The 13,499-nt window shown below is 39.5% G+C and overlaps 1 protein-coding gene across 2 annotated transcripts in view; it reads right to left on the bottom strand.

The window, feature by feature from the left end:
* Positions 1-3,350: 3,350 nt before the first annotated feature.
* LOC146665393 (chemokine-like protein TAFA-5) overlaps positions 3,351-13,499 on the bottom strand; it is a 52,707-nt gene continuing 42,558 nt past the window's right edge. For both annotated transcript variants that reach the window (XM_085413019.1, XM_085413018.1), the window contains exon 4: positions 3,351-10,058. In XM_085413019.1, the coding sequence (XP_085269145.1) occupies positions 10,050-10,058 (9 nt within the window). In that variant the 3' untranslated portion in view covers positions 3,351-10,049. The remainder of the gene's footprint in view (positions 10,059-13,499) is intronic.

Raw genomic sequence — 13,499 nt, 5'->3', positions numbered from 1 at the left:
CATGATGTCTGGCCATAATGCCGCAATCCAAGGAAATTCGGGAACAAATGAGAAATAAAGTAATTGAGATCTCTCAGTCTGGAAAGGACTATAAAGATATTTCTAAAGCTCTGGGACTCCAGCAAACCAAGAGTGCAGTGATGAGGTCACAAAAGGCCCCAGAAGAAGATCAGAAGAACTGCAGGCCTTAGTCGCTCAGTTAAGGTCAGTGTTCACGACTCCACCATAAGAAAGAGACCATTAAACATCTTGATGAGCCTCAAGACTTTTGGGAAAATACTCTGTGGACTGATGAGACAAAAGTTTAACATTTTTGAAGGTGTGTGTCCCACAAATGGGAAATATATTTACACTGCCATACACATAGTAAGGGAAAAAAATATTTGAACCCCAGCTGATTTAGTAAATTTGCACACTAACAAAGAAATGATCAGTCTGTAATTTCATATAATTTCAGTGGTAGGTTTATTTGAACAGTGAGAGACAGAACAATAACAAAAAAAATCCAGAAAAATGCATTTCAAAAAAGTTATAAATTAATTTTCATTTTCATGAAGGAAATAAGTATTTGATCCCTTTGCAAAGTGTGCTTTAGTACTTGGTGGAAAAACCTTGTTGTCTTGGTGTGTCTTGTAGTTGGTCGCATTGGGGGATATACCCACCCACAACTCATTTTCAATGGCCTGCTGAGGGAAGAAGGTTCTCAGCCAAGATTTTCCCATCTTCCCTTTGATGCAGTACAGCTGTCCTGTTCCCTTGGCAGAAAACCCCCCCCCCCCCCAAAGAATAATGCCTCCACCTCCATGTTTGACGGTGGGGACGGTGTTCTTGGAGCCATAGTTCACATTCCTCCTCCTCCAAGCACAGCAAGTTGAGTTAATGCCAGATAGCTCGATTTTGGTCTCACCTCACCACAACATTTTCACCCAGTCCTCCTCTGAATCGTTGCGATGTTCAGTGGCAAACCTCAAACGGGCCTGTACATGTGCTTTCTTGAGTGTATGACCTTCGGTCCTTCACAGCTTAGTGTGTTACCAACTGTTTTCTCGGTGACTATGTTTCCAGCTGCTTTGGGATCATTGACAAGTTCCTCTGGAGTAGTTTTGGGCTGGTTCTACAAACATTGGTCTCATTATCATTAAAACTCCACGAGGTGAGATCTTGCATGGAACACCAGACCGAAGGAGACTGGCAGTTATTTTATGGTTCTTCCATTTGCGAATAACTGCACCAACTGTTGCCACTTTCTCACCCAGCTGCTTGGCGATGCTCTTGTAGCCCATTTCAGCCTTGTGTAGGCCCACAGTCTTGTCCCTGACATCCTTGGAAAGCTCTTTGGTCTTGGCCATGGTGCAGAGTTAGGAATCTGGATGGACCGATTGCTTCTATGGACATCTGTCTTTTATACGTGTGTGTGTATATAATACATATTAAAATTTTTAAGCAGTGCACCTTAATACCAATTATATTTTCTTTGCTTTTTTGCTTTTCAAATTTGCGTTACACTGGGATGGAAATCTGTTACCAGCTATTACAAGTTAATATTAAATGACACATAATTCAATTAATAACAAATGGCAAAATATTTTTCTCCCTCATTTTTTGTTGACTGATTATTATAAGAAAACTTGCAATAAGGATTCACTATTGACATTGTTCTGAAGTCTGCACACCTGCGAAAGTCCTCAGAAAATAAATTGAGGTTGTTTGCAGACTCAGACTTGCTAGAAATGTGCCTGTGAAGGTCACAAGTCTGCAAGGGCAGCAAAGTCTAGACAGCAGTATTCAACTCTTGTATGAGATAAAACCCAAGATTTACTGGCTTAATGTTTACAGTTTTCTCCAGCTGCTGCTCCACATAAATACCATCCAGTGATAACTTCCCACCAGCCCTCCCTTTACTTTATTTCACCAAACAGTTAATAAAGAGAATCATCTTTCTGATTATTTTCTGTTCTGTGTATAAAAGTGGGTTATTACTGCTGAGGAGTTGAAGTAGGGCAGAATATAGAGTTAATAAATAAAGGATAATCTAAGAGCAGTGAGGCCTCGGAGAGCTCACCCTACATTCTGCTCAGTATTTTTAGTTCATCTGAACTCTGAAAGTTGCATTCACTCCATGTATTCAGCAGTAAGGCTGCTTTTTGACAGAAACACAGCTAAGCTTGTTTCTGTCAAAAAACAAGCTTAGCTGTGTTTTGTCTGTCAGTCTGAGGGATGAAGGAGGGATCTGTGGATACAAATCTGTATACAAACTAATACGTTACTGGCTTTGTGAAGGTATTTCAAGGTTTTTCTTTGAATATTGGTGGCTTTTACACTCATTTTTAGCCCTTGTACCTGATGATTTTAATAGGAATAAAAAAAACCCAACCCAAAAACCTTTCAGCTGAAAACTTAGTGTACAGTGTTTCCTTGAAATGAGGAAACTAGAAGTCAGAAGTGGCAGGCAAAATCATGTCCTTGAGAAAAATCCTTACAGACGATTGTAGCCCTTATATCGTGGTTATTGTCATGTCATAACAGAAGTAGTTTGGTACAGACAAGTACTGTTGGATTTTTAATCAATCTGGAAAACACCTGATTGGGAACCGCTTCATTTTTCAGCATGACACGGACCCAAACACACTGAAAATGCAGTAGAACAATATCTGGAGAGAAAAACTTACTTCCATCGATCCATTTTCCTCTTCCCAACTCTGAGATATATTCCCTTCAGCTTCACTCTGCAGCAAAGTTCAGGTTGTTTCTTCCACTTCTACTATTTCTACAGTAACCGTAACAGTAACTGTAATTGTTGTAATTGATGTAATTGGAGTCCACATATGTGGACATCACATTTTGGGTTGTCTAGACCAAAATATGGGTGAACAGCTACCCTGAGGTACCCCTGAGCAAGGTACCGTCCCTACACACTGCTCCCTGGGCGCCCAATAGCTGCCCACTGCTTCACTGAGTGAATGGGTTAAATGGGAGAGAGGAATTTCCCCATGGGGATCAATAAAGTACACTTTCTTTCTTTTCTAAAATACTAAATTTTTTTGCTCTTCAAGGGCCTGATATCCACTTACGAGGACATTATACTGTCAGTGTTCTATCAAAATTTAAAACGAATGTCCCTTATATGTGGATCTCATTTTTCTCAGAAGTAATTTTCACATCTGAAGACAGTATGTTTGAATGCAAAGTAGAAGGCCAGTTGCAATTATAGGTTTAAAATGGTGATAATGACTCCCATTTTCAGACAGACACTCGTGGAAATATTGTGATAGTGGAACATAAAAGTGCCATGACACAGAGTAAACGAATGAATAAAGACCTGGAAAGAAGCTCCTGTCTCACCTCCAAGCACCTGGTAAGTCCCAGTAGAAATTTGATTTGAATATCAGATTTAGTATTGCATTTGATTCATGCAGCATTATACACCCACTACAATTCTAGTTGCTGATTGTGAACATTAGTGCTAGTAATGTGCAGCTCTTCATACAGAAGGAGAGAGGAGGGAGACAGAGAGACACATGAGAGATTATATCCCATTTCCAGCATGAAGAGAAAACAACATAAACCAGAGAACTGAATAACAGCTGACCTCATTCATATACATACAATCATTTAACAAGCCTTAATTAATGGACATAAGTGGATGTTTATCAGCTGTTTTATATGTTTGAAAATGGAAACAGTAATAACATAATAGCAAACTTATTGGTTGTTGTTATTCTGTATATTAAATAAATAACTACTTACATACATAGATAAAAATGCAAGAGCTTATGCTGGAAACAATTAGAAACAATACCATCATCCTGAGAATTCAAGTAAACCCTGTTAAAGGATAAATTCTATTTCAGCCAGGAGTTTCCTTTTTTTTTTTTTACTCTTTGGAGAAATGAGTTGGACAGTATATACTGAAAAACAGAAGCTCATCTCTGAAAAGAAAAACACATTTTTATTTTATTTTGACCCAAAGAAAACAGAGGATAGTCATAAGCTTCCCACATTCATCTTTGCACACTGGTTTGTTGTCCCACATAGGTATTATTGTCAGGGTGCTGGGTCACTGACCCAGCATTTTGTTTATTTTGCAATCATGATTCTTTTGCTGAGTATTCGCCCTCTGTGCGTGTTAGCCGTGTTGCTGTGATTTGTCTCCTGTGCACGCCTTGTTCCCATGTCTGTTTCTTCCCTGACCCCAGTGTCAAGCCTGTCTGTCTCAGTCTCAGTGTGTTTCCTGTTTTATTTTGACGGTCTCATGTCCTGCGTTCAATGTGTTCAGTTTTGCTTACCTCGTCTCATTATGTTCGTTCACCTCAGCTATGTTCCCATGCTGAGATGAACAGCCTTTCCCTATTCACCCTTGTGTGTGTTTGTGCCATGTATCTTTTTTACCGTGTTGGATTGTCTGTCCATCTTCCTACCATCTTTCAGGTTTTCCATGCCTCTTGTTTGGTGTTGTATGCCTTATGTGCCATGTTCTTAGTGTTTAGCTTTCTGTTCAGTTTAGTGTCTTAACCTCCTTTTTCCCGTGTGTGTGTGTGTGTGTGTGTGTGTGTGTGTGTGTGTGTGTGTGTTTGTCCTGCCTTTAATAAACTGCTTGCCTTTAGTTAAGCTCTGCCCTGCCTTGAGTGTCTGCTTTTGGATCCTCTCTGCAAATACTGTCTGAAGCCACAGCCCGTGACAATTATCCCTATTACCATGTAAATTTTGATAACACTGAAAGGCAAAGACAGAATTCCCTTGTTCTTTCATCTGCAATTAAAGTTTAAAATGAGAAACCTGAAGCTAACATTATTCCCACCTCATGTCAAGACCAATGTTCCCTCTAATTTTTTATTTGTCTGAGCGAACACACAAACTCCCTGAGCGATCCCGTGGACCACTGTGAGCAACATTAGACGTGTGCACTGTGGTCACGCCAGCATCGAATCCATCCAAGTTACATGGTTTATTAAAATAATCAAATTACAGCATTTACATTTCTGTTAGACTACTTTTAATTAACTGCTTTAGCCCACTTACAATGAAAATTAAAAAAAAATCTTGTTCATGTGGCAGGATGAACATTATTCCTTGGTTCAACCCACTTTCAGCCTGGCACATTAGGGGGCGCTAGTATAAATAGTGGCCATTTGAGCATTCCTGGATCGCTTACCTGTGATCTCCTTTTTGGTCACCTGACTTCCATTTGGTGTTGTAGAGATCATTCTGAAGCCTCCATCGTGGCTGGTAGGTGTTCACTCATTGTAGTGTGTACATTACCTTACTTGGTGGTAAACAGATATTGTTTTTAGGTCATAGCTGTAGAAGCCTCCTATGAGCCACTCTGCTCATGTTTCATGACGTGGTTTACTCGGTACGTAATTCAATTTTGTTACAATCTCTGCCTTTTATTCTTTTATAGTGATAACTTATTATGCTTTGCAGGAAGTGTGGGCCTTAGTTTTACGCAATGCCACGCTAACTGAAGTGCTGCTGCTTTGCTTTGCTTTTACCGTCTGTTCCCGTTGCGAAGAGTATTTACTTTATTCTCACCTCGTGCTGCCACATTCATGACCTGTGTAGTATGTTAACATTATTAGAAGTAAAAATTAACTTGAACTCCAATTTTGAAAACACAACTTTTTTTTTTTTTTTTTTTTAAATAGAGCTCTGACTTGTATTATGAGTCTGTGGTCTGGGAGAGAGTCCTGTAACCCTGTCTGCCAAATAAAGTATATAATGACCAATGTTGGGCAATTAATTATATAGTTCTTCAAAAAAGTTACTGAGTTTTGGAAACAAAGTTTTTTGCAGCTGTTTACCTGCCACACAAATTCTTTGTGCCACTCCAAAAAATTTCTGTCCACTATGAGATAAAGGAGAACAACATGATACCTGCAGGCCTGCAGTGTTGGGGAGTAACGGAATACATGTACCGCCGTTACGTATTTAAAATACAAAATATGAGTAACTGTATTCCGTTACAGTTACCGTTTAAAAAGGTGGTATTCAGAATACAGTTACTTTGTTGAAATAAATGGATTACACTGCGGTACTTTCCTGTTTCATTTTGTCGCGGGTCAGGACTGTTTGGGTTTTGTTTGACAGCTACGTTCTGTTGTTCCAGGCGGCAGCGTTACGGTTGCCATGGTTACAGGGCGACGCTCTCTCTCTCTCTGCGACTGTGTGTTTCCTGGGTGAGAGAGCGCCTTTTCGTTGTTGTTGTTGTTGTTGTTGTGCTAAGCTAACAGGCAGAATGCTACAAGCATAGCTCTAAAGAATGTAGCATCATGGGCAGTGTAGTCCGTGCTGCAGGGAGAATGGACTGCCATACACGTTATGTGTCTGTGAGCGCGAGGAGGGAGAGAGAAAAAGGGGAGTGGAAAGGTACGAGTTGTCATCGAGGAAAAACGGGAGCTGGAAGCATGTAAATATAATAATAACCACTTCAGCCAAGAAGAGTGCCTGACGAGCCCAGTTGTAAGTAAGCTATTAAGACTCGACTGTACACCGTGTTCGTGTTTTTATCCGAAAACAATAAGTTCCGTTGGAGCAGTCTTTCAACGCCTCTCTCTGTCTCTCGCAAGAAAAGTTGACCCACACAACAAAGTAAAGCTATTTTTCGGCTACGAGCCGACAGGGACCCCGCTGTATTAGTCAGAGGTCCCTTTACTACAGTTCGGAGTCGCGGACCTTCAGTAATAGTAATAAATCACACAGCAATAGTACATTCACGTTGTTGTAAAAAGCACGATAATATATTAAGTAATCCAAAGTATTCAGAATACGTTACTGTCATTCAGTAACGTAACGGAATACGTTACAGAATACATTTTGGGGCATGTATTCTGTATTCTGTAATGGAATACATTTTAAAAGTAACCTTCCCAACACTGCAGGCCTGACAGCAGGAGATGTATCACTCCTGTAACACCTGTAACATTCAGCAGTCGCCTCATTGTTCTGACACACACAACAAAACTATTGACTACACTACACGCTAACTACACAAGATTTGCGCTAAACGTTGCAAATCTCTCACAACTCAAAACACCGCTGTCACTCCTAAAACTTCCCGTTTCTTAACAACTAAATGCCATGTTTTGATTGGTCGACATGGTACATTTTTCGACCAATGGGAAAGGGTGGGGTGTTTTGGTTTCGTCTTTGCTCACAGGTGGAGAGCGCTTTCGAGCGTTTTCCTTATAAAACGCCGTTTTTACCGTTTCTCCCCGCAATAAATATAAAGAACGATAGTATTCAGGAAGAAAACCAAACATTGCATTTTTTTTTTAATCATAACTCTGGTTTTACGTGGCCTATCAACACAATTTAAAAGCTGGTATAAAGTCCACACACTCCGTCAATTGTTCCGTCTGTCCTGCTCACATCTCCAATGGTTGTACACATTGTCATTAACGTGGCTTCACTCCACATCAGCCACGCCGCTTTGCTAGCTAAAACACTAGCACATATTTACTTTAATTTCAATTCAGGTTAGAATTCTTTTTGTGTGCGTAACACAGACTTTCTCTGCGCAGAGATCGTGCAAACAGTGCGCAATTGCACACGTGCGCAGCTTAGAGGGAACATTGGTCAAGACCCTAAAAATAGTGAATATTGAGATAGTTGCGGATTTGTTCCCTGCACTTGTTATTTTCCATATAAAAGTATTTAATTTGTCACCAGAAGAAAACATTTGGGAAGATAGGCAATTAAACTGCATTTTCTATTTAGTGAAAAAATGGTTCCATAAGGACAGAACAAGGGAACAACAACTTAATTTCCCATTGCTGAATAAGAGTGAGATAAGGCGATGACCTACAGAAACATGGAATTGTTAGAGTTGGTATACATTTAGCTGTTGAAGGGGGAAAATAAATCAATGTCACTTTTTTGTTTATTTTTTGTTTTTGCTTTTTTCTTTTTTTTACTTAGTGTATAGTTGTATAATAACTGATTTTAATTCCTATAAATTAGCTTGCCCAGGTTTGAAACATCTCTTTCACATAACACTTCATATTTGTCTTCTGCTATCTGTAAAGAGCTGGTGTCAACCAGTTTTTGTTTACTACTGTAGATTTATTGGCTTAATGCACAACTTGATTTTTAATGACAGTACGTGGAAAAATGTAGGTAATATTTCATAACTGATGTAAACAAATGATCAGTTATTACTTTAAGTATTACTTATGATATGTAAGTATTTGAAAGGTAACCCATCAGAAAGTGGTCAAAATGAAAACACCTTCTCAGTCCCAGCTTAAAAACAATATAACTGTCAGACCAAGCTTTGAATAACAACAGGTTTCAAACATGAGTCAAGCATGGCTTTCTACTAACATACAATGTATAAAACTGTTAACTTTGGAACTTGAAAATCTATTGTGTTCTTATGTGTTCTGCTCTCAAACAGAAATAGTGTGTGGTATGAAATTCCTTGCTTAACTGAAATCGTCATTGCAAATTGCATGTTGGCCAAATATAGAAAAATGTAGAAGAATATACAATGTAGTCTGGTGGAATGGCCAGGAATCCTCTATAAATCTGTAGTTTGATGGGGTTTTTTAATGAGGGATAGTGACCTGTAACCATCGGGAGCTACTACACTGCATTGTTTTATCTGAAGAGACAATATTATGTTCCTGAAATATCTGATGTTACTTATCCATCCCATCCATTCACTTCCGCTTATCCTTTTTCAGGGTCGCGGGGGGCGCTGGAGCCTATCCCAGCTGTCATAGGGCGAGAGGCGGGGTACACTCTGGACAGGTCGCCAGTCTGTCGCAAGGCTAACACACAAGGACAAACAACCATTCGCACTCACATTCATTTGCACATTCACACCTAGTGACAATTTGGGTTATCCAATTAACCTATCCCCACAAGCTGCATGTCTTTGGACGGTGGGAGGAAGCCGGAGTACCCGGAGGGAACCCACGCAAACACGGGGAGAACATGCAAACTCCACACAGAAAGACCCCGGCCTGATGTTGGAATTGAACTCAGGACCTTCTTGCTGTGCGGCAACAGTGCTAACCACCATGCCACCGTGCTGCCTAATTTAATTTATGTCCTAATTTAATTTATGTCTAAATTAAATTAGGCTAATCACCTAATTTATGTCTAAATTAAATTAGGTGAGTTCACATTGCTGAAGTTCCATGCATTTATCAGCATCACTGCCTCAGTTGTTACCTGCACAATAAAACTGAAATCTTTGACAATTGTAATGTCTGATATAACATAAAAGTGAACCCAAAGAGGTTCAAAATCAAGTACTATAAAAACTGTCTGAGGTTCACTTAGTTCCATTGTTTTAAGTATGCGCATCAGTTTGAACAGTTACTGTATATTTTTCTACTTGTTACCACACTCAAAGTGTTCCTGCCTGGTCGATGGAAATTTCTATCTGTAAAACAACATTTCAAATGTCTACATAAAGTGCAAGTCTTGATGTTTCTATCATAAAAATGTCAGATATGATTTTTTATCCTCTCTACCAGACTGATGTCCAGCACATAGCCAGAGTGTCTCAACAGAAACAACAGCTTCATCTCTCTTCATCCAGAAACACATTTTTTTTTTTAAATAACTCTTTATAACTTTTTTTAAAAACTTTTCTTAGTTAAGCCATGTAGTAGATAATTATACAATATTTTCATTTCTATGCAAAGATATAGTAGGTATAGTGGCATTCTGAATGTCTCATCCCCTCCAAAAACATGTCTTCGTGGGCTCTGTTCATCTTTGGTATGTAAAAATGAAACAGAGTTTTGTGCCACAAAAAAGATATCCATCCAATGCACTAAAATTGCTTTTCAAATCTCTTGGAAAATGAACACAGTCACTGTTTTTCCCCAAAAGAAGTTTAAGCTTCAGTTTCCAGAGTTCACCGATGCATCAAACAGGAAGTGCTGGTGCTTTGACCTGCGACTCTGAAGGCTGCGGTGTTCTGTGATCGGTCTTCAGCAACTGAAGCTGGAGAGGATGGTCCGCTAGCTGATGATGGGTAATGGATGATGGGAACCTGTCTTTCTGGTGAGTTGTAGTTGTTGTAGTTGTCAGTGTCAGGAGACCTAGAGGACAGATTTAAGCAACATTAGGAATATTTCTCTTTTAGGAGACATAAAGAGGGGCCATTGATCAAGAAAGAAATTCCAAGTCTCCAAGTCAACAGACATTCAGAAGTTCTCTGAAGAGATGAGAGAACCTGATTAAAGGATCTCAACAGCAATTCTTGCCACCACAGGGAGAGGACTTGTTAGTAAAACGATATGGCAGCTTGTCAAATTGCTTTTTAAAAAACTACGAGGAACTATGAGCATGAGGAAGACATTATCTGATCTGATGAGCCCAAGACTGAACTGTGAGGGTGGAATTCCAAGATTCCAAGATTCCAATATTATGTTATTACATTACGTTATTTCTGTAATCTATAATCCCAAATTTTGGCGTAGCTTTCATGGGTACCTTTTATCATAACTCTTCAATGTCTGGATTGAAAGAGCCTACTGAGAACCAGATCACAATCTTTTCCTTACCCTTACCTAATCATTACCAAGCAGTTATGGTGTTTAAACCTAACAAAACAGTCAATGAAAATAAAACCAAATACAGCATGAAATCAGCAACTGAATTCCTTATTGCCTGTATAAGAATCGCTGTAACTCCTAAACATTTAATGCAATTCAATACTTTTGTTAGATCATTTCATTGATACTTTTTGCCCTTTTAGTAGATTTTCTGACAGTAAGAAAAGCAGCATCACTAGAATTATGAACTGCTTATAATGCTGAACATTACCAGAATAAATCTCATACAGCAGGCATGCCCCCCCCAAATAAAGGAGAACATGAAACTTAGTGAAAATAGATATTTACTTTGGAAAAGAAGCCCTTTTGTAATTGCTTCTAGCTGAAGCCTCACAACGAAGTGACGATGAAGTAGCAGCGGCACTACTTCTGAACAGCTCTTCTCTGAATTATTCATGTCCATCCTGTTTGACTGCCGCTGGAATTCTAAAAGAGCTGGAGGAATCAGATTACACTGAGAATGATGTATAACTTTGAAATGACGTCAACGTTCAAACTGCTCTTAAAATGCTCTGCTCACAGTTGATTACCATCAAGTGAAGGTGCATTTAGAGCATCTGTTGCCTGCACTCAGAGTAAGCATGGCAGATTTCTTGTAGGTGGAGGAGGCAACTGAGCTCAGAAAGTCGTCCTTGTGCACTCAGCAACTGGATTTTCTTGCGTTAGGCCAAAATACACTGCTGACACAATACCCTTATTACAACCAACTCTTTCCATGAAATTCATCATTTCTGATGGCCAATGAGAAAAAAGCTGCAGTAAAAACTTTAAATGCTGTCTCTTTATCACTGTCTGAAACCAAACAGGGCTACTGGATTATCGCAAAAGTAATAATCAAATGTAAAGGGTGTTATAATTCACAATTCAAAATTGAATGTGGCAAAATGATCATTTTATCTCAGTCATTTTGTTTGCATAATGATGATGATAAACTTCAATATGCTTCTCATAAAAATATTAATTTCAAATTAAAGTTGCAAACAGCATTTATCAGGCCCTCGCTTCTCTGTGCACATCCACTCATGCTGCACTCTATCCATATTACAGGTCGGTTGGGTTGTAGGCGAGGAGTTTCATGTTGTCATGTGAGTGTTTTAAGCCCAACACTAGGTGTTGCTGAAGGAATATCTACTAATTATAAGCCATGCCACAGTATATCATCTGTGGAACCACCAATGAAAATTTGATGTACATGGGATGATTATCGCCTTCTGCTGATTTCCTGTACCACTACATGGTGCCATAAGTGTTACCTAATATTGGCACATAGACATCTCCAGACTTGGACTTCCGTCAAGCATGTCAAGTTTGGGACAGACTGGATAATGTGCACTTGAGATATAGAATTTTCTATATCTACCTTTGTAAGTTAATCCCTGTAAGTGTCTACTGCTGATAAGCTAAAAACAAGCAGCTGTATTATTTTATGTTTGAAAGAGAAAAGGGGAGAAAAACCCCATAATATTCAGTTTCTAAATTGCATTGTGTCACTTTCACATCCTAAGTAAATGGATTCCCTTCTCTCCAAGGAGAACTGGATTTTTCTCTGAGTGAGTAGACTGTGATTTACTCCTGTCATTTTCTCCCTGTGTGACTGAAAATAGATAAATCCCCCTGCAGGTTGCCACCACATGGCTGCCTTCAATACAACACTTAAGGAAACATAAAGGTATATATATATATATATATATATATATATATATATATATATATATATATATATATATATATATATATATATATATATATATATAAATAAAAACACCCAGCACGCCCCTGCGGGCGGTTTATCCTTCAAGCTCGGGTCCTCTACCAGAGGCCTGGGAGCTTGAGGGTCCTGCGCAGTATCTTAGCTGTTCCCAGGACTGCGCTCTTCTGGACAGAGATCTCCGATGTTGTTCCCGGGATCTGCTGGAGCCACTCCCCTAGCTTGGGAGTCACCGCACCTAGTGCTCCGATTACCACGGGGACCACCGTTACCTTCACCCTCCACATCCTCTCGAGCTCTTCTCTGAGCCCTTGGTATTTCTCCAGCTTCTCGTGTTCCTTCTTCCTGATATTGCTGTCATTCGGAACCGCTACATCGATCACTACGGCCGTCTTCTTCTGTTTGTCTACCACCATTATGTCCGGTTGGTTAGCCACCACCATTTTGGCCGTCTGTATCTGGAAGTCCCACAGGATCTTAGCTCGGTCATTCTTCACCACCCTTGGGGGCATCTCCCATTTTGACCTCGGGACTTCCAGGTTATACTCGGCACAGATGTTCCTGTACACTATGCCGGCCACTTGGTTATGGCGTTCCATGTATGCCTTGCCTGCTAGCATCTTGCACCCTGCTGTTATGTGCTGGATTGTCTCTGGGGCATCTTTACACAGCCTACACCTGGGGTCTTGCCTGGTGTGATAGACCCCAGCCTCTATGGATCTTGTACTCAGAGCTTGTTCTTGTGCTGCCATGATTAGTGCCTCTGTGCTGTCTTTCAGTCCAGCTTTGTCCAGCCACTGGTAGGATTTCTGGATATCAGCCACCTCCTCTATCTGCCGGTGGTATATATATATATATATATATATATATATATATATATATATATATATATATATATATATATATACCATATATACATATACACAATTAACAGAAAAGAAATAAAATCCGCCATTCACTGAGAACACGGTGATCCAGGCAGTTGACATAATATAAGTAGAAGCTGAGATGGAGACCTTTACTACGCTTCTTAGATCCAATGAAACAAATACAGACAAATTTTAGAAAGCAGAGTTCTCAGAAATATAAAACTTTCTAAAAAAACCCTCTAAAAATAATCATTAAAACAATCTTGTACTGTTTAGTGAACTTGCAGGTTAGTTATACTTCATTCCTTATTGACTTACAGTGGTCATGTAACATACAACACTAAGTGC

This window comes from Rhamphochromis longiceps, linkage group LG7, assembly GCF_057381845.1.
Source record: "Rhamphochromis longiceps isolate RC_006_pf linkage group LG7, R_longiceps_female_GT1.1, whole genome shotgun sequence".
Taxonomy (NCBI): domain Eukaryota; kingdom Metazoa; phylum Chordata; class Actinopteri; order Cichliformes; family Cichlidae; genus Rhamphochromis; species Rhamphochromis longiceps.
The sequence above is the reverse complement of the archived record's forward strand: the minus strand, read 5'-3'. Positions and strand labels throughout refer to the sequence as shown.